The sequence below is a fragment of the Malus sylvestris genome, chromosome 3 (assembly GCF_916048215.2).
Source record: "Malus sylvestris chromosome 3, drMalSylv7.2, whole genome shotgun sequence".
Lineage (NCBI taxonomy): Eukaryota > Viridiplantae > Streptophyta > Magnoliopsida > Rosales > Rosaceae > Malus > Malus sylvestris.
In genome coordinates this window covers 4750990-4775702 of record NC_062262.1, presented here as the reverse complement: position 1 = coordinate 4775702, position 24713 = coordinate 4750990, and the positions used below count along the sequence as shown (strand labels likewise).

At 39.6% G+C, this 24713-nt stretch overlaps 3 protein-coding genes across 3 annotated transcripts; 2 read left to right on the top strand and 1 right to left on the bottom strand.

Annotated features, from left to right (window-relative positions):
• Positions 1 to 390: 390 nt before the first annotated feature.
• LOC126617295 (protein LURP-one-related 7-like) lies at positions 391 to 2612 on the top strand. Its single transcript, XM_050285319.1, has 3 exons — positions 391 to 788; positions 900 to 1112; positions 2073 to 2612. Exons 1-3 carry the CDS (start codon positions 555 to 557, stop codon positions 2193 to 2195), a joined length of 570 nt encoding a protein of 189 aa, XP_050141276.1. The 5' UTR covers positions 391 to 554; the 3' UTR covers positions 2196 to 2612.
• Positions 2613 to 8696: 6084 nt separating this feature from the next.
• LOC126615042 (E3 ubiquitin-protein ligase listerin) lies at positions 8697 to 18800 on the top strand. The gene is made up of 16 exons (XM_050282747.1): positions 8697 to 8928; positions 9037 to 9151; positions 9466 to 9528; positions 9626 to 9703; positions 9825 to 9916; positions 10464 to 10566; positions 11253 to 11405; positions 11533 to 12191; positions 12330 to 12819; positions 13341 to 13849; positions 14106 to 14853; positions 14969 to 15662; positions 15938 to 16971; positions 17103 to 17561; positions 17823 to 18053; positions 18372 to 18800. Exons 1-16 carry the CDS (start codon positions 8873 to 8875, stop codon positions 18597 to 18599), a joined length of 5712 nt encoding a protein of 1903 aa, XP_050138704.1. The 5' UTR covers positions 8697 to 8872; the 3' UTR covers positions 18600 to 18800.
• A 480-nt stretch (positions 18801 to 19280) lies between these two features.
• Positions 19281 to 22649, bottom strand: LOC126615043 (uncharacterized). Its single transcript, XM_050282748.1, has 7 exons — positions 22246 to 22649; positions 21979 to 22145; positions 21111 to 21322; positions 20670 to 20927; positions 20480 to 20566; positions 20029 to 20201; positions 19281 to 19707 (listed from the first exon to the last, which is right to left on the bottom strand). The coding sequence occupies exons 1-7, from the start codon at positions 22584 to 22586 to the stop codon at positions 19587 to 19589; spliced, it is 1359 nt and encodes a 452-aa protein (XP_050138705.1). The 5' UTR covers positions 22587 to 22649; the 3' UTR covers positions 19281 to 19586.
• Positions 22650 to 24713: the final 2064 nt, after the last annotated feature.

Genomic DNA, 24713 nt, shown 5'->3' with positions numbered 1-24713 from the left:
TTAAGCTCATGTTGCTCCCACAAGAACTCAGAGCTAGCAAAGGGGTGTTGGGGAGGAATTACTTGAGCCAGAACCTGAAGAAGCAGGGGCAAATATGTTGCTGTCTAACTTTTATTGAGCCAGAACCGTTGCTTAAATTGGGCAAAAATTCAGTAACTATAATTGAGTTAATGTTGAGGGACAATTTGTACCATTTTTCATTTAGTTTCCCATAATTTCTCCTTGATTTTGATCTCACGTGACACTTGACTCATTTTGATGGAAGTTTTAACAGAGTTGATGAAAACGACCATAACTACACGTTTTGATGAGTTAAGAAATTAATTGTCATGAATTTTTAGTTAACTATTATTACAATTTTCTCTTTATTTGCAGGTCACCAGCCTTTCTCTTTTGGTCAAAAAGTTCAACAAGCCATCTGAAGGACCAATCTTTTCTTATTTCTTCAGCCTCCCATGCCAAAAACCCAAATCTTTCCACACCAAATAAATCAACCCAGTTTCCAAAATTCCCAAAACTCAGTTGAATTCAAATGAATCCCTTGCTTCTGTAACATGGTTGACATCATTCCAGCTTCAGTCCCTGTTGATCCCACGAGTTCACAAATCCCGGTCGATCTCTTTGTCTCCAAGAAACATCCCGGCCTTCCACTTGGCGAATTGGGTTTCCTCGATTCCTCCGGCAGCACCGTTTACAAAGTCACCCATCAATCTCTGAAGACGACTTCTCACAAGCGCGTGTTGCTTGACGCCGCCGGAAATCCTCTGTTTTCTTTGCGCCGTAAAGATGTAAGTCACCTCTATGGCCCCTGTTTGTTTCCCTAGAAAATATTTTCCCTGCAAAACTTCTCTTTGTTTTTCTCCTTTGGGTTCTGATTTTTTTTCTTCTGGGATTTGTAGCATGGATGCTGGGAAGGATACAAAGGGGGTGACAGTGAGGAGAAAGACTTGAAATTTAGAGTGAATAGAACGAAAAATAAGCTTATCAGAACCGAGTTGGAAGTGTTTCTTGCTGGTGAGGACTCGGCAGATTCAGCCTGTGATTTCAAAGTGAAAGGCTTTCCTTTCCAGAGATCTTGCACCATCTACAGAGGCAATGAGATAGTTGCTGAGGTATGATTTGCTTTTATGTTGTGTAGAATTTGAATCCATTGCTAGAGTTGAAATTTGTGTTTTTAGAATGGCCAAAAGTACTTATGGATAACCAAAAATGCTTCCCGTAAAAGCGCTTACGAGCGAAATGGTTTATTATGAAGCATTTTGAAACGGGCCATAGCAAACCAGGGATTGTTTTATTTGACAAACTTCAGTGAAGTTAAGCAGTTGTCTGAGTTGCTTGCATATGATTATTGGCTGGAGGGAATTTGACTGCAAAACTTGGTACACCTTCTATGTTCTAAGTTCTAAACAAAAATAGGTTTCCGAAGACTGTTGCCTTAAAGTTTACTGAGAAATATACACAAATGGATCTAGTTACAAACTTTTAATCGAAAATGGAACCCGGGAGAGGGCACTCAACTGCGGTTTCACATGTACTTTACCTCCGTTCTATCTTTTGTTGGAATTTTAACCGGTCCTATTTGTGTGTTTCTAAATTTTATTAGCACAACCATTAGCTTTATAGAAAGAGTGTTGTTGTAGATATATGTGTGGCGGTGTCGTCAAATAGAAATGGGGAAGTTGAGTTATGGGATCATTGCTATAATTTAAAACTTGGGAAGTTGATTTATCAATGTAATGTCCTTGGATCTGCACCTTTCTTTGGAATTTAACTGCTTTTGCAAAGCATGGTGATATGAAACAAGTTCCGAGATCTCAGCAACAAATGTGTGGTTCTTTGTATAAAGATTTGAGCGACGTCTTTTTAACTTGATCATCATACAAGATCGTTTTGGTAACTTGTTCATGAAAGGTCACATGTAATTATCTGATTAGCAAATAAGCATTTACGTCGAAAGTTCTAAGATTTTATGGTTTTTGAACTTTGCAATGCTACTCTCTAGAAGTTTGTGTAAGTTGCTGTTTCTTGGTTATGAGATATTGTCTGAATGCTTTTGTTATGTCTTGCTGCAGACGAGTCTTATGTACAAATTGCACCAGCTTATGCCAAAGAGGGGAAAATTTCGATTGACCATATTTCCTGGACCTGTGGATCATGCTTTGGTAGCAGCCTTGATTGTAATATTTCTCGATTGATCCCGGATTAAAGAAGACCTGGCATTGAACGCTTTCAAAATTCTCAATGCTACAATACAACCTAACAGGGGCAGAATCAACGAGACGCGAAGACATGAAGTAGTTAAAGCCCTCGATACTTATAAACAGACTGCTTGGTCAGTAGGTCATGATCTCTGGAACCATTTTTTCCGTTCACGAGTTAGATTACATTTCGTTTTCAGCTATTAGGCGCAATACTATGATGAAGTAGCATAGGTTTTTGCTGTTCTTTTAAAGAAATTGTGGTCTTCACTGCTAGTTCTATGATTTTTTGAAGTTTGCAAAGGGTTGAAACTGGCTAGGATTTTCCAGTTACTTGTCTTAGGTATGAACTTATATGTTTCAAGTCGAGTAGTGCAGCAGTGGCAGTAGCTGCAACCTCTCAACCTTCTCTTACGATTTCTTTTTATTCCTACTCAAAATCTTTCTTTCACAGAATTTCGTGCTTATAACCGACACTTCTACGACCAAACATGCAACAACCTCTCAATCTTCTCCTATGATTTCTTTTTGCATAATACTTGGTGTATGCTTTTCGCAGACGATATAGTGTTGATAGATGAAACTCAGGAAGGAGTAAATGCAAAGCTTAACCTTTGGAGAGAAGTGTTGGAATCTAAAGGTCTTCGCTTAAGCCGATCAAAGACAGAATATATGGAGTGCAAGTTCAGTGCAAATGGAGGCCAAAACGAGTTAGGGGTGAGGATCGGAGATCAAGAAATACCAAAGAGCGACCGTTTTCGTTACCTAGGATCTATCTTGCAAAAGAACGGAGAATTAGATGGAGATCTCAACCATAGAATACAAGCTGGATGGATGAAGTGGAAGAGTGCATCCAGCGTGTTGTGTGACCGCCGTATGCCACTGAAGCTCAAGGGAAAATTTTATAGGACGGCAATAAGGCCGGCGATGCTGTATGGCACATAATGTTGGGCGGTGAAGCATCAACACGTACACAAAATGGGTGTAGCGGAGATGAGGATGCTTCGTTGGATGTGTGGGCACACGAGAAAGGATAAGATTAGGAATGAGGATATCCGGGGTAAAGTAGGAGTAGCCGAAATTGAAGGAAAGATGAGAGAAAATCGGTTACGGTGGTTTGGACATGTGCAACGAAGGCCTACTGACGCTCCGATTAGAAGATGCGACTATAGGACAAAGGTTCAGGGCCGAAGGGGTAGAGGAAGACCTAGGAAAACTTTGGAAGAGACCCTAAGAAAAGACTTAGAGTACTTGGATCTAACGGAGGACATGACACAGGACAGAACACAATGGCGTTCTAAGATTCATATAGCCGATCCCACTCAGTGACTTGGATTTTCCAAGTCTCCAACCGAAAAGTTTTCCTCACTCGGGAAATTAAGGGAACACTACCTCAACCTACATGCTCCACTCACAAAGCTTCAACATACAAGCTTCAACAAAAGAAAATTCAAAGAACTTAGCGAAGAAGGCTTTGGTGTATTTAACACAATACGTTGAAATGAAGGAAAGCTTATTTATTGATATCCCCGATAAGTTACAAATATGTACATATACTTGAGTCAAAATAAACAAACAAGAGGGAGCCTTCACAAAGGTTGCTTAGGAGAAGTCTCAGCAGTCGGTAGAGCCCCAGAAAGAGAAGGCACCGGAGGGGGATCATTCGGAGCCTCAGTACTGGACAAAACCCTAGAAGGAGGAGGCATCAGAGGTTGATCATTTGGAGCTTCATTACGCGGTACAGCCCCAGAAGACGAAGGCAATAAATGCCTTTGGAACAAACCCACAAATCTCCGATGATCAAGTAAAACCTGACCGTCAGATTCCTTCATCTGGTCAAGCTTCCTCTTCATGTTTGTAGCATAGTCATGTGCGAGCCGGTGCAACTGTTTATTCTCATGCTTGAGCCCTCTAATCTCCTGTTTGAGACTCATCACTTCAGCCGTCAATGATTCAACTTGGCGGGTTCGAGCAAATAGGCGTTGGGCCATATTAGACACAGAACCTGCACACTGAACACTGAGAGCCAGAGAATCCTTAATAGCCAACTCATCAGACCGTTTAGAAAGTAGTCTGTTATCTTTGGGAGTGAGAAGGTTCCTGGCCACTACCGCAGCGGTCATATCATTCTTTATCACGGAATCCCCAACGGTAAGAGGACCAGTAGGGGAGACGAAGGATGGGCGCCATATGTTGTCTGGAGAAGGCGGGGCTGCCTCTTCAACAAGGTTCAAGTCAAAACGACGGTCGGAGGGGCCAGACATTTTCAAAGGTGTTGAAGAGAGAAGAGGTCGGACAAATCAAGATCTTAGAAGTGCAAGAATGGAGCTTCTACTGGTGGATATTCAAGTGTGCTTTGGAACTTAATGTCAGCCCATATAAAAATCTGCACTCGACGAAGCTTCAGAAATCGAAGAGGCGCCTGCTCAGAAATCGAAGAGGCGTTTGCTTTCTCAAAAGCTGGGCTGCTCAGAGACCACGAGGGAAAATCTCAGAAATCGAAGAGGCGTTTGCTTTCTCAAAAGCTGGGCTGCTCAAAGACCACGAAGGCCGATATCAGAAATCGAAGAGGCTTGCTTTCTCAAAAGCTGGGCTGCTAAGAGACCACGAAGGCCGATCTCAGAAATCGAAGAGGCACCTACTTTTCCAGCCTTGTCAGCACCTGTCACACGCACACTCAGCTTTGCGGAAATTATGGGCATTCTGTCGAAGATTTCTGGCGAAGTAGAAAGCACATGAATCGTACTGTTCAATCACCCACTTCCCATACGCAACAGTAACTCATGGGTACCACAGATAATTTTGCCAAAGTTCTCTGACAAAGTTGAGACACGTGAAGCTTGCAGCTCCCGCTACATCGCTCTGACCAAGAAGGGTAAAAGAATTGCAAAGAAACAACACTAACAAAGTTTAGACACATAAATTTTGAAGGTCTGGCTACCATATTATTACCCACAAGGGTAAAGGAACAGTACCACTGCTGGATAATTGGAAAGTCCCGGTGTGTGAATCTCTGTGCTTCGTGGCAAGGTAGACTAGCAAACATGCCAACCTTTACTCACATTCAAGAAAACACTCCCAACAGGATTGCTTGCTCCAAAATCGAAGAGGCACCGCCCTCCGAATCTCGAGAGCTAGACTCCCAACATGATTACTTTCTCAAAAATCGAAGAGATGGTAAAGGAACAGTACCACTGCTGGATAATTAGAAAGTCCCTGTGTGTCAACCTTTGTGGTTCGTGGCAAGGTAGACTAGCAAACATGCCCAACCTTTACACACATTCGAGAAAACACTCCCAACAAGATTGCTTGCTCCAAAATCGAAGAGGCACCGCCCTCCGAATCTCGAGAGCCAGACTCCCAACATGATTACTTTCTCAAAAATCGAAGAGAGGGTAAAGGAACAGTACCACTGCTGGATAATTGGAAAGTCCTTGTGTGTCAACCTCTGTGCTTCATGGCAAGGTAGACTAGCAAACATGCCCAACCTTTACTCACATTCGAGAAAACACTCCCAACAAGATTGCTTGCTCCAAAATCGAAGAGGCACCGCCCTCCGAATCTCGAGAGCCAGAATCCCAACATGATTACTTTCTCAAAAATCGAAGAGACACCGCTCTCCGAATCTCGAGAGCCAGACCCCCAGCAGGATTGCTTTCTCAAAAATCGAAGAGGCATCGTTCTCCGAATCTCGAGAGCCAGATCCCCGACAGGATTGCTTGTTCGAAAACCGAAGAGGCACCACTTTCCCAACTTCAAGAGCTGGATCTCCTTGGATAAAGCTTGTCTGTAATCTTCACACGCAACATCAGCTTTCCAGATACCACAGACCACTTTTTTAAAGTGCTCTGACAGAGTTAAAACATGTGAAGCTGGCAGCTCCCACTACCGTGTTATGACCAAGCAGGGTAAAGGAATATCATTATTACTTGATGTTAGGGAGACTCCTATATATGTCGACCTCCATCCCTAACGGACAGGCAGACCTGCAAAAATGCTCAACCCTTTCTCTTATCTGAGAGGGCACTCCCAACGAAGCCTTTCGAAATATTCAGCTTTCTTTCCCCCCGATAATACCTCTGTAAACAAGCTATACTAGAGCAAGAATATCTCATATCATCAGGGTTAAAAGCAAGAGTATCCCATATCATGCTTTTTCCCTGTCTTTTCCTTTGGTCTTGTTCTTACCTGCAAGACAAGGAGAACGAGAGCAATCAGTCAGCACTTGGAATCAAGCTTCCAGCCAGGAACTGACTGCCTGGAACCCCTTACCTGATTACTTACCTGGCATTGCTCTCGAGTACTCATCTTCAACATCTTATGCTTCCAGGGAAGATACCGCATTTGCCTGAGGAACAGATAGGGCAAGTGAAAAGGATACAAGGAAGCATGTGGAGACAAGCGTAACAGCACACGTGCCGATACATCCACTACTCTGTCAAAAGCAAAAGTATCACATATCAGCAGGGTCGAACGTACTCTAGATTTGATGGACTTGTTTTGACCCTCAAATTTTTCAGTCGGCCTTATACTCTGGAGGAAACCAGAAAACCCTGCAGCCCGGTTCAAGAATAAGCCTGTGGAAAGTTACTTCTTCAAAAGCAAAAGTATCCCATATCATCTCTTCTCATTTTTCTTCTCTTTATCCTTCATGCTGCCTGCAAAATAGGGAGAATGTGAACAATCAACTGGAGCTCTGATTGCTTACCTTGTCTGTCACCTCTTTCAACAGATCCCCTAGCCCGGCGACTTGGGGGACTCCTACTACATGGTTTGTATCGCGCTTGACCAAGCCTGAAACTACAAGTAAGCTTCAAGTGAAATTGATACATTACCTTGTGCATCTCCACCAGTTACAAATACCACCCCTGGATGGAGGAAGAGTACTTCCAGAGAAGATGCCACATCTACCTATGAGACAGATAAGGCAAGTCAAGACGATACCACACTCCGGTACTTAGAAGTTTCGTGGTTACGAGATCATTCTCCCACAATATTTCCTAATGTCATTTGTACTAAATCATTCACTTGTACTCACTAAAGGAGAGCTTGAACCTATGTACTTGTGTAAACCCTTCACAATTAATGAGAACTCCTCTATTCCGTGGACGTAGCCAATCTGGGTGAACTACGTACATCTTGTATTTGCTTTCCTAATTATATCTATTTATATACTTATCCACACTAATGACCGGAGCAATCTAGCAAAGATCACAAAAAGTGACCGTTTTCGCTACCTAGGATCTATCTTGCAAGAGAACGGAGAATTAGATGGAGATCTCAACCATAGAATACAAGCTGGATGGATGAAGTGTAAGAGTGCATCCGGCGTGTTGTGTGACCGTCGTAGGCCACTGAAGCTCAAGGGAAAATTTTATAGGACGACAATAAGGCCAGCGATGTTGTATGGCACAGAATGTTGGGCGGTGAAGCGTCAACACGTACACAAAATGGGTGTAGCGGAGATGAGGATGCTTCGTGGGATGTATGGGCACACGATAAAGGATAAGATTGGGAATGAGGATATCCGAGGTAAAATAGGAGTAGCCAAAATTGAAGGAAATATGAGAGAAAATCGGTTCCGGTGGTTTGGACATGTGCAAAGAAGGCCTACTGACGCTCCGGTTCGAAAATGTGACTATGGGACAGAGGTTCAGGGCCGAAGGGGTAGAGGAAGACCTAGGAAAACTTTGGAAGAGACCCTAAGAAAAGACTTGAGTACTTGGATCTAACGGAGGACATGACACAAAACCGAGCGCAATGGCGTTCTAGGATTCATATAGCCGACCCCACTTAGTGGGAAAAGGCTTTGTTGTTGTTGTTGTTGTTGCAGAATTTCGTGCTTATGATCCTGATCTATCATATCCTACATTACTTTGTAAATATAATTTCTGTAAAAAAAAAAAATCAATTAAAACTAAGTTCACAATCAAAATGTACTAAATACATAGACAGTTTATTTAGTCAATCATTTGTAGTATTTAAATCGTCAATCTATTGACAATAATTAATTTACTAAACAACATTAATTTTAATTGATTTTTTCGAAAATAATGTTTACAAAATGATTTGCAATATAATCGGTAGCACACAATTTTATGAATTGGCTGCGAAGAATTTTGAGTAGGAAGAGATAGGAAATAGATTATTTCCGGATCCCTTCCTCCTAATCCATAAAATCAGGGGATCCGTACCGTTAAAATTTGATCAAATAACTACAAAAAGGGGCCCATTTTAAAAGTTATAATAACTTTAACCGTTGGATCAAATTTTAATCTCACGGATCTCCTGATTTGATGGATTAAGAGGAAGCGATGTCTCTTATTTGGTGGATTAAAAAGGAAGGAATCATCCATTTCTGAAGAGATAGACCGGTCAAGCGACTAGGTGGATCTTAACTGACAAAAATACCCCTTTTCTTTCTTGGACCATACATCTTATTGGCTGGCATTCTCAACATATCATATACCTTCCCGCACTTGATATCGAGAACCTTCCCACGTTCTGACCACCACACCTGACGGCGTCGTTTCGAATTGTAAACAATCACCAGCTCTGCAAATTGCAATCGCAACTCTCCTTCTTCTTCCTCCTCTTGCTCTGCAAGTCGCTCCATCTCCATCTCCATCTCCAAACGGTGTCGTATCGACTCGATTCTGAAGAAGTAAACAGTAATGGGGAAACAGAAAGGAGATGCAGCTAGGAGCAAGGCACGCCCTTCCAGCAGCAGGTAAACAAAAATGAGAATTTTCGCTTTTAAATTCTCAAAATTTCCAAGAATTTTCAATTTTCCATCGATATTTATGTGTTTAATATTTTATTATATGGATATTGATAGTCTGGCGGCGTCGCTGGTGCCGTCGGGTTCTACTGCCACGGTGGGCTTCGGTGGCTACGTCGGCGGTTCTCGCCTCGAGGCTTCCCTCCCCAGCGAAGATTCTAAGCCCTATGCGGTACGTTTTCCATATTATTTATTAAATTTTGGAAGTATTTAATTAAGTTCTTGTTTTTAAGCTTAATGCAATTAAATCAAATGGTAGAATGTGTGTAGTTTCTGTTATTTTTTTTAACTTAATGCTTTGATAGTTTAATTAATTGGAGTTAATTATTTTTTTTCTTGGCTTTAAAATGCTGATTTAAGTTGGTCAGATGAGACTAAAGTTCCCATTTTGCTTAAAAAAAATTGCTATTAATAAGGGAGTTCATGTGCAACCTCGTTTCGGATGAGCTGAGTATCTGGTTCCATGTTGATTCTTCGTTAATGCAGGATGTAGATAGTGAATTGGCTCTACATTTGAAGAGGCTTGCAAGGAAAGATCCGACCACCAAGGTAAGCTTGTGTAAACACGCATGTTTTTAACCCTTAATACTTTGATATTTGTTTGTGTGTGATGGTAAGATCTGATTTGACTTGTGCTCTTTAATAGCTTAAAGCTTTGGCATCTCTATCCGCACTGCTCAAGGAAAAGTCCCCGATGGACATAACACCAATCATTCCGCAATGGGTATAGTTTCTCGCTGCTTCATAATAACATTAGAGTTAAAGCAAAAGTATGTATCTTGCATTATAGTTTTGGCTAACTTTTTCATGTAATTTAGACTTACGCCACTCTTTTTTTTTTGTAGGCATTTGAATACAAAAAGCTTGTGGTGGACTACAATAGGGATGTTCGGCGAGCAACTCATGACACGATGAACAATCTTGTCACTGCTGTTGGGTTTGTATACTTTCACTTTTTACTTTTCTGCCTGTTGTTTACGGATAAAACATATTGTTTTGAAATCTGTGAATTTAAAGGAGAATTCTATCCTGAGCTTTAAATCTTGTCGGGTATACCCTGGAAAATTCATTGCTTTGGTTTGTTAGTTGTATACATTTTTAGCTTGATGGATAAGCTCCTATGTGAGGTGAGGATTCTCTTTGAAAACAGCACAATAATTTTAATAATCCACACACCATGTGATGGTTTTGTAAATGCTATATTTTTTTCTTTTTTCACATAGTTACATTGTGTGTAGAATCTCCCTCCCTCCCTGCCTCGGCATCCCCTGACCTCTTTTTAGCATTTTGTAAACTTTATTCACATAGGACCTCTTTTAAAATGATTAAATCCCTATGCTTTGAAGTGCCTTTATTGTCAATGCATAGTAGTTGCATGTGTAAGATCATCATGTACTGACTATAACCTTTCATTTAGCTGTTTAGAATGTTGATTAGCTTGACTTTTCCTAAATGCACTGAGACAATCATGGTTGCTTGTTTAGGAGAGATTTAGCTCCACATCTAAAGTCTCTGATGGGACCATGGTGGTTTTCTCAATTCGACCGACTTTCTGAAGTTGCTCAAGCTGCAAAGCGCTCATTACAGGTTATTTTGCGAAGTATTGTCATTTTTTGTGTTGCTTAGTATTAGATATTGCCCTCAAAACGCTAGATTTTGCATCAATAGAAGTATTGAAATTCTACTTGAAGAATGAAAATGAGTGTTGTATTTTAGAAATTTGTGAATTTTATCCCTTTTTCAAAGGAAACACAAAAATTTAAGGGCTGAGCCTAATGTAGAAAATTCAGAATCTATCAAGTATATTCTCATCGAAAAGGAATGTATTGAGTATAATAATCTATCAAGTATATTGCATGGAATAGGTGCAACCCTATTAGGCTGAATACAGTGGAGTATGCCCCCTCAATGGTACTTTATTGGTTGGAGATATGCTATTCCAGAGTGCAATTTTTTGTCCGGGCTTTAGCTTTGATCTCTTGGCCTGGGCTACCTACCACACATTTGTGGTGTACTTGGGCCTCAAACTGGTCCAGCCTTCTCTTAACCGTTGGTACTGTTGCCTTAAGTTCATAATACTTATTCTCACCATATCCACACTTGTTGTAATATTTTCTTCTCAATTATTTCTTTCTTTTTTTGCGGGGGGCTATGAAGATTGTTTTGTTGTTCAAACCTGGTGCTGATTGTCCTATTATTTGAAACTCCTTTTTCTGTTTCATATACGACTTTGGGTTAACTCTTGACGTGACTGTAATTGTTGCTCACAACAGGCAGCTTTTCCAGCTCAGGAAAAGAGACTCGATGCTTTAATTTTATGCACAGCAGAGGTTTTTACCTATTTGGAAGAAAATCTGAGGCTTACACCGCAAAGTATGTCTGAAAAAGCAACTGCTATTGATGAATTAGAAGAGATGCATCAGCAGGTATGCTTTAGAATATGTTATCTCATCCCAGTGTAATATGCTTTAAACCATGAGCATATGTCTCATTAGAAGAACTTAATGAAAAAATAGTCTCAGATTTAATGTTTCTTATCCTGTTGTATTGCAGGTGATATCTTCTTCAATTCTGGCATTGGCTACACTTCTTGATGTCTTGGTTTGCAAACAAGAAGGAAGAACAGACTCTGAGAGGATAAATGCTCCACCAAAACATGCTTTGAAAGCTAGGGAAACAGCTATTTCTTTTGCTGAAAAGTTATTCACTGCTCATAAATATTTTATAGACTTCTTGAAATCTCCGATTTCTGCTATCCGTTCAGCCACATATTCTGTATTAAGTAGTTTCATTAGAAACATTCCTCATGCCTTTAGTGAAGGAAACATGAAAACTCTTGCTGCTGCAGTATTTGGTGCATTTCAGGAGACGGATCCTGCTTGTCATTCATCAATGTGGGATGCAGTTTTGCTATTTTCTAAAAGGTTTCCTGACAGTTGGACTTCTATTAATGTACAGAAAGTAGTACTAAATCGATTTTGGAATTTTCTTAGAAATGGGTGCTTTGGATCTCAGCAGATTTCTTATCCAGCTTTACTACCTTTTTTAGACACTGTGCCGTCTAAAGCAGTAGTGGGAGAAACTTTTTTGCTTGAATTTTTCCAGAATCTATGGGCAGGAAGGAATCCATCTCATTCCTTGAATGCAGATAGATTAGCATTTCTTGGGGCTTTTAAAGACTGCTTTCTTTGGGGATTGCGTAATGCATCAAGGTGAGATTTTTTTCTGATGGTGTTCAATAATTTTGTGAATCCATCTGGTTTTGTGCCCAGTGGGATTTTCAGTTTATGTATTTTTCTTCCTCTTTTTTGTACTTTCATATTTTAATTGTTTTTTTTTTCTGATACCAGATATTGTGACAAAGTGGATTCCATCTCTCATTTTCAAGTAAATCTTGTTAAAAATGTTCTGGTAAAGCTATTGTGGCGAGAGTACCATTTTGCTAGTAGCTCAAAACATAAGGAGAAAACCTTATCCAGATTATCAGCAGATTCATGTGAAAGTGGTTTGATTTCCAACGAGAAGACCGTGGTAACATTGAATATTATGTACCCAATGAGCTACTTGAGAGAGTTGGGGAACTGCATTGTTGGGATTCTTTCAGGCATTTATTCGCTTGAGCATGATTTGCTCTCAGCTTTCTCTGCAGGATTTGAGGAGAATTGTCTGGGTTTGTTTAATGATGATGGCAAATTGGGAACAGACAGTGAGCATGCAGAACGAATTATTCAATTTATATCATTACTTGGAGAACATGCAATGCAGAAAGGTCAAAGTTGGCCTTTGGGTTGTTTAGTTGGACCAATGTTATCTAAGTCATTCCCATTGATGAGATCACATGTAAGTAGCTATTGCACAACCCCTCAATAATTGAGACAAATTTATGTTAGGAATTATATATATTCTTCTTCTGTGGATTGTAATATCCGGATAGCTTACAACTGATGAGATAGTTGTCTATGTTCTGGGGTAGTTGTAAATATATGTTGTCTCTTGCTAGCATCTTTATTGGCTGCATCGGAATAGTACCTATGGTTACATGCTGGCTTGTTTTTCCGTACATTGCAGCTTGTGGAGTTTAAAAGTTCACTTTCTTTTGTTTTAGAAAACTCAACCTTTGTTGTCTTTCCATTAATTCTTTCCCTTGCCTTCCAATTGTTGCAGTCTTCTGAAAATGTTTCAATTCAGTAGTTTTTTAAAGTTAATAAAGAAAGAGATTGTTATGGTAATGGACGTAAAGATGGGTAGTGAATTCACTGAATTGAATTATGTCATCTTGAGAATTGATGTATTGCATAATTTACATATTATGCTTTGTAACTTCTAGTATTCACTCTTCTATCTTGTTTTCTTGACATCAGGATTCACCTAATTGTGTGAAGATTCTATCAGTTGCTGTTTCTGTATTTGGACCACGCAAGATAGTCCAAGAGCTTCTTATCCAAAAGAATCTTTCTTGGGATCATTCTATTGATATGGGGGATAAAGAAACGGAGGCAGATCTATTCATGCAAATATTCAAGGAGAAATTTGTGCCGTGGTGTTTGCATGGGAATAGCTGCTCCTTAAGTGCTCGCCTTGATTTGTTATTTTCGTTGCTTGATGATGAATATTTCTCTGAGCAATGGGATATTGTTATCAGATATGTGACTGCTCTGGAACATTCTGGATGTGCAACTTCTTTAGACTCTGACCACATAACCATATTGTCAATGCTCTTAGAGAAAGCAAGAGATCGAATTGCAAGCATGAAAGAAGGAGAAGTATCCATGGGCAACCCAGAAAACTGGCACCATGAGCTTCTAGAGTCAGCTGCTGTTTCTGTTGCTCATTCCCCACCTTCCGGAACTTGTAATTCTCAGTTTTTGTGGTATGTGTATAGTATTTGTTCTGACTGATTTTGTTAAGATGGAATGGCTCTAGATTATTCGTTCCTTCTTTCCCGGGATTGACTACTTCTATATTTAAAAAAGAAAGCTATTGATCATCTGAAAGTATCTTGGCTAAACTTGATTTATATGTATCTGGCTGATATTGTAACCTGAATATGATTATATAGGATTAAGGTCCTCATTTAATGTTGTGTTTCACTTTCATGGACTAAAACTTTATTGCCTTATCTGCAGCACTGTTGTCGGTGGTTCAACAAAAAGCAATCAAACATCTTTTGTGTCAAGAAATACATTGATCCTGATATTTGAGGAGGTATTCAAGAAGTTGCTTTCTTTTATTCTGGCGTCCTCCTTTACTTGGGTTAGGAATGCAGGTCCTCTATTGAGTCCCAATCTATTGACCGCTGTGGAAAACTATAGTGGGCTAGAATATGAAAGTTCCGTCACCATGTTTGAGATGGCTCAGTTTGCTCTTGGAGTACTTGATGGCGCCTTGTTTTCCTTGAAGAAACTTGGTGAAGAAAGTGGGCTGGTTCCAGGTATCTTATCCGCAGTTTTTATAATTGATTGGGAGTTTCTGGTATTATTAACAACAATAGATGATGCCCCTCATGATGAATCAAGGGAAAAATTGAAGGCCAGGCTGGGATTTGGTGAATCTTTTCATGCTTTTCGATGTAAGATAAGTAATCAGTTCTGGAAAAGCCTTGGCTTACACAATCGGCAGGCATTGGGGAATATTTTGATTCAGAGTATGAGATCTGCCATATTTATTGAAGATAAACTAGACACAGAAAAATTCACATCTTTGTGTTGCTTGTGGATGCTTGAAGTTCTTGATTGTGTCTCTCAGGATCAGTATGAGGAACAAAATCTGTTAGACCAACTTCTTTGCAAGGGTGATAGCTGGCCTTTGTGGATTGTTCCCGATTTTAGTAGCCCAGAGGGATTAGTGCTAAAAAATTCATCTGCTGATATCCAGGTACGTGGGGATTATTCAAATTATACATGTGTTATACATTCTTGTTTACGCAATCTTCTGTTACATGGAATGTGTAGACTTGTAGACTTATAGTTTACATATATGACAAATTCAGGACTTTGGCCATCGCAAGTTTGTTTCATTTATTTACAAGATCATCTCAGAAGTTGGGATTGATAGAGTTGTTGCTGGTCATGTAAAACATAGTCTCCCTCCCTGCCAGGGAACAACAAATGAAGGGCTTACTCGATCTTGGCTTGCTTGTGAAATATTATGCACATGGAGGTGGCCAGGAGGAAGTGCTGTTTCTTCGTTCTTACCTTCCTTGAGTGCGTATGCGAAGAGTAGAAATTACTCTTCCCAGGAGAGCTTGTTAGATTTTATTTTCAACATTTTACTTGATGGAGCACTTATTCATGGAGGATGTGATGCACAGAGTTTTGTCTATCTATGGCCTGCTTCAAATGATGAAGTGGAGGATATTGAAGAACCCTTATTGAGAGCTCTTGTAGCTGTACTTTTCACTCTGTTTAATGATAATATATGGGAAAGAGAGAAAGCTGTGATGCTGTTTGAACTGCTTGTGAATAAGCTTTGTGTTGGTGAAGCAATAAATGCAAACTGTTTGAGGATTCTTCCTCTGATTGTTAATGTTCTTATTCGGCCATTAAGTCAAAGAAGCATCAAACCTAATGATGAAGAGACAAAGCCTGATTCTTCTGGGGAAAATCGTGTACAGGATATTATTGAAGGCTGGCTTCAGAAAGCTATATCATTTCCACCTTTGATCACATGGCAAACAGGACAAGGTAAATTCATGTAATTGCTGTAAGTCAATAAATCTATTTTTGTCATCTCACTAAGGTTAAGTATATAATCACATGGTTTAGAGTAAGAATAGAAACTGTTTTTATTTCATACATAGAATTCCCACCTTGACACCTCAGAGGGTAGGGCTGGCCTCCCTCATCTTTCACTTGTATTAAAGGGCCATGAATGATACTGCTTGAGGTTTATGTGATTGATTTACGGTATTGTCTTCTCGGAAATTTTATTAATGTGTCATTTTTATTTCTTCCTGTAGATATGGAAGATTGGCTTCAGTTGGTTATAGCTTGTTATCCCTTTAGTACACTGGGGGACATACAAACACCAAAGCTGGAGAGAAATGTCAGCTCTGCAGAGAGAACACTCCTACTTGAATTATTTCGGAAGCAGAGAGGTCCTGGCACATCAACTGTAATTAATCAGCTTCCAGTTGTGCAGACTTTACTATCTCGGCTAATGGTTATTTCAGTTGGTTATTGTTGGAAGGAGTTTAATGAAGAAGACTGGGAGTTTGTGTTATCTCAGTTAAGACGCTGGATTCAGTCAGCTGTTGTAATGATGGAGGAAATTGCTGAAAATATTAATGACATTATCACAAGCCGCCTTCCTTCTGATAATCTCGATTCTGTCCTTAATAAGCTTGGGAAAATTGTCTATATTTCAGATTCCTTTACTATAGACATTGCGAAGAATGCCCTTTTATCATTTTCTCTCTGTTGTGGACCTTTTGGTCTCCAGCAAGCAGAAGATGCAGATACCATAAACCCCTTGAGAACAGAAAGATGGGACCCCATCAAAGATCGAATTTTAGAAGGTATACTTAGATTGTTCTTTTGCACCGGCATTGCAGAGGCCATCGCACGCTCCTGTTGTGATGAGGCTGCATCTCTCATTTCATCATCCCGATCTGAACATTCGCATTTTTGGGAGTTGGTGGCCTCAAGTGTTGTCAACTCATCGACAAACGCTAGAGACAGAGCAGTGAAGTCAATAGAATTTTGGGGGCTCAGCAAAGGAGCCATTAGCGCTTTGTATGCAATCCTTTTTTCTTCGAAACCCGTTCCTTTGTTGCAGTTTGCCGCTTATTCTATTATTTCATCAGAACCTGTATTACAGTTCGCTATTGTTGAAGACAAAACTTCTTTAGACAGTGTCACTAATGGCGAAGAGGATTCATCCCCTCTTGATATATCAACAGAAACAAGCATCCATTTGAAAGAGGAAATATCTTGCATGATTGAAAAGCTACCGTATAAGGTTCTTGAAATGGATCTGGTGGCAGAGCAGAGGGTAAATGTGCTTTCACATAGTAGCTAAATGAATCATATATGGCCTGCGTTCCATCATTATATCTTCAGTTACTTGGTACTTTCTAGCTCTCTGCGATGGTTTTTTTATTTCTTTTGTTCACAAATTTGCAGGTACATGTCTTCCTAGCGTGGTCTTTGTTGCTATCGCATTTATGGTCATTACCATCCTCATCACCTGCAAGGGAGAGGCTCGTCCAGTATATACAAGATTCTGCTAGTTCAGTGATTCTAGATTGCCTTTTCCAGCATATTCCTCTAGAACTGTGCATGGCACCTATTCTTAAAAAGAAAGATGCAGCGATTCCTGCAGGTATAGCAGAAGCTGCAACTGCAGCAACACACGCCATCAAAACTGGTTCAGTATTGTTTTCTGTACAATCTCTGTGGCCTGTTGAACCTGTGAAAATAGCTTCGGTTTCTGGAGCAATGTTTGGTTTGATGCTCCGCATCCTTCCTGCTTATGTAAGACAGTGGTTCAGTGATTTACGTGATCGTTCTACATCCTCTGCAATTGAATCCTTCACAAGATCATGGTGCAGCCCACCTCTCATCACAAACGAATTAAGCCTGGTATGTATAGCTTGAAAGATATTGTTAATTTTGTGTTGCTTCTGAGGTGGCCACAGCTTGACAACCATGATTTTACTCCGCTGCTTCACTAGTGTGAACTTGTTCATACACGCAGGAATCTATAAAATGCCGTTATAATTGATAACTTAACCATGTTTGCAGTGTGATTATTGAATAGTTGTAGAATAGTATCCTCAATTACTTTAGCAATCAAGAATAGTATCCTCAATGATAATAAGTTGTGTTCTAATTCTCATGCAGATTAAAAAGGATGAAATAGCTGATGAGAATTTTTCGATTATCGTAAGCAAGTCAGCAAATGAGGTTGTTGCTACCTACACAAAGGATGAGACTGGACTGGACCTTGTTATCCGTCTTCCTTCATCTTACCCGTTACGACCAGTCGATGTTGATTGTCGGAGGAGCCTAGGTATTAGCGAAGTGAAGCAGAGAAAATGGTTGATGTCTATGGCGTCTTTCGTTCGTAATCAGGTAAACTGAACTAATTAACCTTGCATTTAATAGGAGAATTACACTTATCACCTAGTGGCAATAGTGAAGACTAACAAATCTTTTTAATACTACCATAAAATTTGATTTGATCATGAACGTATATGCGGGAAGCAGCAGCACACACTGAAACTGGGTTTTTGATTTTTTGGTAAATGAAGCGGGGTAATTTGATCTTACACAAGTCGGTGTTTAAAGATTAGCGAGGGAGACGAAAGGAAAGTTCAGAATAACATGAATAGGTCGTAATAACAAAGCGGATGGACCAATTCAATAGTGTTTTTAACTTGTGTGATGCAGAATGGAGCTTTAGCAGAAGCTATCAAGATATGGAAGCGCAACTTTGACAAAGAATTCGAAGGCGTGGAGGAGTGCCCTATTTGTTACAGCGTCATCCATACCGCAAACCACAGCCTTCCTCGCCTTGCCTGCAAGACCTGCAAGCACAAATTCCATTCCGCTTGCCTCTTCAAGTGGTTCTCAACTTCTCACAAATCAACTTGCCCGTTGTGCCAGTCTCCCTTCTGATATCGCACAAAAACTAGACGTTCATCTGGTCGGTATATGCTTAGAGCTTTTAGGTTATAATTATTTCTCAGTAGTTTCTAATGACGAATGTGACCCGAATCTTGCTTCATCCTTGGATGTTAGAGCGATCTATGAAGGCTTGTATACTCAAAGTAGTTAAGTGCACACCTAATTAAGTAATTAAGTTATAATTGTCCTTTATTTTTAAGTTTTCCATCATATGTTTTCTTTCGACCTGCTCTCCAGTTTGCTTGTTAGTAAAAGAGTAATCCAACGGCGGCAAACATATCTGCACGGCTGAACACAGCTTACAGTCGGTCAAAACCAATCAGCAACATGGAGAATAGCCCAACTTATCTATAAGTTCTTGCAAGATTTCTACTTTAACTGATGTGAGACCTTTTGTACCTATACATCTTCATATGCTCCCTTCATGTGGCGAATTTTTAAACCACAAACGTGAATAAAACAAATGGAGTGACATGGAGCGTATCTAGCTGGTTGGCTTCATACGTGGGACAAATTGCTCTGATATCATAAAGAAAACTGAGGTTTCACCATAAAACCATAAAGGGAGTAGCCCAATCTACTTGTAAACCCTTGCAAGGTTTCTCCTCATCGGTGACTCTTTAACCTACACATCGTCAGACACTTGTCCGAAAATGCAAATGAAATGAAGAGTTGAGTTCAACATCGAAACTGCAAAATATGAACTGATCTACATATGATACAATGTCTTCAGACACTTATCCGATCGCACTACAAGTTCAATGGTAAAAATAAACGATATTTTTGCTATGATCATGAGTATGTTAATCAAAAGCAGTAACAAATTATGATTGAATAAGATCAAAATCAACGGGGCCGGGGCCGTGAGGCGAAAAAAAGCAGCTCTGCCAGTTTGTCTTCTGTAACTACCGTGATACAAAAATCATATTCGCATTTCACATTATCGAAAGGAACCAACCGTTTCCCCCGTCAAAGGAACTAACTATCAGCCCGCATCAAAGGAACTAGCCATCTCATTTCTGCTCCATTTCCATTCGACAAGTAGTATACTTTCTTCCAGTTGTTCTCTGTGAATGCCTCACGGCGAATAAGCCTCTGTCTGCCATATAATACAGTAGAAAAAGGCTGAGAATGTGAAAAGTTTGCAGGGCAAAAGCATTACGAAAGTTTTAGACATGAAAGCAAGCCCCCGACGAGTTTGATTGTCTATAAAGCACTGACATAAAGAATAATGCATTTTCATTATGTGGTTGTTGGCCTAATGTCAGTCACTTGAATTTGAAGGACACCAAACCACGTCTGACACATTAATAATTATTGTCATAAAACCGAAAATTAAGATACATGTACTATCTATCTTTTACTAATTTTTCGAACGACATTTGCATGTGTCATGGTAAAACAAATTAAATCTACATACCTAAGGTAGTAATGGCAAACAGCTGCTGCTTCATCTAAAGTGTAGCGTGAAAGGTTGACACGAGCATCTACGGGCACATCCGGCAAGTCTTGACGAAGCTTTCCTACTGCCGTTGAATGTGAAAATGCGCCCACCATCATGTCATCATGCCGCATAGATCTAAAAGCCTTCACCTGGAAAAATTGTGTCACATGTGTGTACATCAGTTTTCAATATACAAAATATTGCAGACAAACCATAACTTAATACCAACTTGTACACCCAAACTTGATTGCATAAACAAAATAATCAAATAAGAACCACATCCTAAGGAGAACGAGATTATTTGAAGCTGTAATACAAAACCTAGAAAAACATAGATGAATGGACATTCTGATGGTCCTCACATATAAAGATTTACGAATTACAAGTATACACCAACATTATTCTCAAACAAACAGAGGGGACCTACCGTAGAGAGTTCTTTAGCATGTATTGGTCGAGTAGAACGGACAGTTACTGGCTCTTCATACTCGCTGAATGTAAACCAGTTATTATACTGCAGAAAACGAGCATAAAAATATAGCAAAAGTTCACAACACAGCTCTAGAAACAAAATTCATTAATAAAATAAATATCAATTATCAAGTAATCAGTTGCACCTGATCAATTGCAATAAGCACGGGAATATTTTTCACAAGAGATAATTCCTTCCTCAAACGAACTACCACTCCAACAGCTGCATGAGTGTGCCTGATTCCTGAATTAACTAGGTCATATAGAGTTGAACCTTCAGGCATTGCCATGGAATCAGTTCCATCTCTCATCCACCCGACACCAGCACCTTCTCCCAAAGGAATAGGATCAAGTATTTGGCACGACAATTGTTTTAAATGGGATTCGTTATATTTCAGGAAATCCTGGAATAAAATGACAAAAAGATGAATACAAAGCCATGGAGATGATCAAGAGCACATAATCCAAGATTTATGGACTATTCTTATTTGTCAAAATTTAATCCCTTCAAAGGTACTCGGAGACTGCTGATCGTATTTAAGTGAATAGCATGTTATAATACAGAAAAGAAAGTTCCACAATCTTACCTTCAGAATATTTTCAGCCTGAACAGGTGTGTCCCAAAGACCTGTTTGTGGGTTTTTATAGAAGAATCCTCCATGAGTCCACTCCCTGCCTCTCGGAACATATAAAACCAACCAACCTTCCTCACGAGCCCATTGAACTAACATTGCAAGAGTAATACTCTTTCCGCAGCTAACAGGACCGTCCAAGACAATCTGCTTTTGAGCTCTTGTACCTGAAAAGGAAAACATGGATAAGGGCATCTTACACATGATCCATCATTCAACATGTACGTGAAACTAAAGTATGTATTGCAACGTCGATTATCTATAAAGGGACATTGGAAACAATGAAAAGCATATGAGGCCTTGCCAAACTAAGCAATCCAAGATATTTATTCACTTCCATAGCCTCCTCATTTTCAACCCTAGTGATTAGCAATTTTCATGAATTATGAAGTTATGAACCCTTGGAAATCTATACTAATCAAAATTGGGTCTTTAAAATGGAGTTAGATCATACTGAGCTACAACATAAAAACCATCATTTTCAACTGTACTAAGTATGAATTACAGCATCGATTAACTAAAGTGATATCAGAATCTATACAAAGCATAACGAGGCCTTGTCAGATTAAGAAATCTTAAAAATTTATGCAACTTTCTAGCTTCCTAGTTTCCAACTCCAATGATTAACATTTTTCTAGCATAATGAGCCATTGGACATCTATAGATATCAAAATCGGAACTTTAAAATCGAGATATATCATACTATGCTACAACCAAAAACGATCCTTTTCATCTGTGCCGAATGAAAGCATTAGTCTCAAACTTTACCAGCTCTAAACAAGTAATGCATTATGCATCAATCAATGGAACACAAAGCACGCACCTTTGCTGCTAACCGAGTCCAACGGCGGGTCCACAATCCTTCGAAAATTGTCACGAAGATCGAGAAAGCTCTGGCGGATGATCACCGCACTCTGCATTGCGTCCTCAAACTCCTTCACCATCCCCAATGGCAACCCCTCGGGCAAAACATTGTTCAATTCCTCCATCCTTCAAATCAAAAAGCAATCACATCCCAATAAATACACACACACAGATACAGAGCTACATCGATTTCGTTACAGATTTCGATTAGGGTTTAGGGTTTTACTTGAGCTTGAAGTAGGAGCAGGTGTCCTTGCGGCTGAGCTGAGAGAGTGTCGGAGTGGAAGTGAACAGAGGACGGCCGTTGGGTCCCACATCGAGCGACCGGTCCTTCTCGTCGGCTTGGAGCTGGCGGGCGCGGGAATTTTTGCCGGAGAGAGCCGCGTCGACCTCCGATACGGCGTCGTCGGCGGCTGCTGCGGGATCGTTTTTTGATTTGCCGGTCTTCTTCGCCTTCTTGGCCATGGTGTCCTTGGACGTCGAGTAGCTCATCGTCGCCGTCAGCCTCCATGGGTCGGGTCTTGGGCCGCCCGACCGGGATGCCCGTCGGAGAAGGGTCCGAAACATTTCGCTGTCCTCAAAGGTTTTGCGAGGTTTTTTTGAGAAGGCGAAACTGTGTTGCTACTGAGAAATTGGCCACACCAGTTGGTGGGTAAAATTGTAATTTTCAGAAAAGTGGGCCTAAATCTATTTGGTCTAAAAAATGGGCCCGACCGTCGGACTGGGTAATATTTTGGGTCTGATGGGCTTCGTCTCTTTCGAATCAGTGTGGCTGGGTTTTGGAAGTATAAGCCCACCAAAGCAGAAGTACAAATGCCGTCCATGCCATGGTGTGAAACTTGTACCAATGCACAACCCTAAGGGCATAGACAACAGACGTTTGCTACGTGTTCAAAAAGTAAATTACATGTCTAATATACGCTTTTCACTTGGTAAATTAGTGCAAGAGAGAATCTCTGATTTCACAGAGGTAACTCTACCATCGTATAGTGAATCGACTTGTATCAGAGAATGTGCTAACAAATGCATCAACTCTATGTTTCTAAATAGCATTACCCTCGTGTGTTAGCTTGGTGTGTGTGTGTTAGCTTGGTGTGTGTGTGTGTATATATATATATATATTTTTTTTTTTTAAATAAACGATATTATCTACACTAAGTGGATGGTGGAATGAGCTAAGCCTCACACTGGGTTAGCCATAATATTGTGGTTCAAATTCGTCTTTGACGAAAATCAAACCTAAGACCTCTCACTTATAAGTAAAGAGGAATACCACTAGACCGTAGTACTAAGTGACAGCTTGATATAGTTAGAAAATAGAAAAGAAATAAAGAGATTTTGAGTGATTGACAAATATAGACAGTAGTGGTGTTTGTGGCATGGACAATAAGTAAGCTAATGGGGTCATAGTTAAAGATTGTGTGATCCAACTCAGAAGCATTTGGCGTCAAAAGAAAGTAATAAGTTACAATTAACAAGAACAGAAAGGGTTTATCACAACCAGCTTCTCATGGAGAGATGCTCAGAACACGGGTGGTACGCCACATGTTATTATATAAGTGGTGACAATTTTTTTTTTTCAAGTGTCCCACCACTTGTATTATTGATGTATCATTTAGTGTTTCCAATATACTAAAAAATCTTTGCTTCACAGAAGCCACGACACGTGTCAAAAGAAAAGAACAATGCAGATTATAAACTACAGCAACTACTTAACTATACATAACATATTTTAATCTCCACAATGCTTGGTGTATATTGTAAAGTGGAGACTTGTGGAACACGATCGATCGTTCACATTTCTTTTTCTGGTAAAAATCTTTGACATTTTGGAAACCATACATGCGCATAACTTCCTCACCAATAAATCAATCACTGTATTCTGATAAGTTAGGACTAAAAAATTGCTTTTTGCTTATTATTGAGAGCAAGAATATCACGTATGAGAAATAAAGGATTTTAGATTTACTTATAACTAGTTGGACTATTTCTTATATTTACATATGATTTTATGGTGGAATCTCACTTTTTTTCTTCATGGTATCAGAACGAGTTGGTCTTTGTGTAAGCCCAAATGCCACACATGTTCCACATCACCCGTACTGTATTGTTCACGTGTTAGGATTAAAATTTCTTTACACTTGAGGAGACGTGTTTAGAGAATGAATCCCAAATTAAGAAAATAAGGGATCTTGTATATATTTATAAGTAGTTAGGCCATCTCTAATCGAGGGCTGACCAGAATGCTCGTTTTAGCCCTCTGGCCCTCCAAGATTCCCCAAGATATTAATATTTTAATGAACAGTACATGGCCATATTTGCCTCCGTCTCCAACCGAGGGCCTGAGGGCCAGAGGGCTCGTTTTAGCCCTGTCACAAAAAATCATCTCCAACCGAGGGCCAAACATAATTTATTATGAAAAAGTACAAATTTTGTGAAATAGAAGTTATAGGAAAAAAATTGAATTTAAAAAAAATATGAAACAAATTTTGTGAAATAGAAGTTATAGGAAAAAATGGAATTTAAAAAAAATATGAAATAAATTTTGTGAAATAGAAGTTATAGAAAAAATAGAAGTTATATGAAAAATTTTGTAAATAAAAAATAATAATAATAATAATGTAAAAAAAAAATCAAATCAAATGCAACGGCTAGTAGCCGTTTCATTTGATTTTTTTTTAAAAATCATGTCGG

Excerpts from the sequence above, each read along its gene's own strand:
- LOC126617295 (XM_050285319.1), top strand. The coding sequence starts at position 555 with ATGGTTGACATCATTCCAGCTTCAGTCCCTGTTGATCCCACGAGTTCA. Across the intron at positions 789-899 it reads TTTCTTTGCGCCGTAAAGAT|CATGGATGCTGGGAAGGATA; the intron begins GTAAGTCACCTC and ends TGGGATTTGTAG. Across the intron at positions 1,113-2,072 it reads GCAATGAGATAGTTGCTGAG|ACGAGTCTTATGTACAAATT; the intron begins GTATGATTTGCT and ends GTCTTGCTGCAG.
- LOC126615042 (XM_050282747.1), top strand. The coding sequence starts at position 8,873 with ATGGGGAAACAGAAAGGAGATGCAGCTAGGAGCAAGGCACGCCCTTCC. Across the intron at positions 9,152-9,465 it reads AAGATTCTAAGCCCTATGCG|GATGTAGATAGTGAATTGGC; the intron begins GTACGTTTTCCA and ends TCGTTAATGCAG. Across the intron at positions 14,854-14,968 it reads ATTCATCTGCTGATATCCAG|GACTTTGGCCATCGCAAGTT; the intron begins GTACGTGGGGAT and ends TGACAAATTCAG.
- LOC126615043 (XM_050282748.1), bottom strand. The coding sequence starts at position 22,586 with ATGTTTCGGACCCTTCTCCGACGGGCATCCCGGTCGGGCGGCCCAAGA. Across the intron at positions 20,202-20,479 it reads ATGCTAAAGAACTCTCTACG|GTGAAGGCTTTTAGATCTAT; the intron begins GTAGGTCCCCTC and ends CAATTTTTCCAG. Across the intron at positions 19,708-20,028 it reads GTTTGCCATTACTACCTTAG|ACAGAGGCTTATTCGCCGTG; the intron begins GTATGTAGATTT and ends ATTATATGGCAG.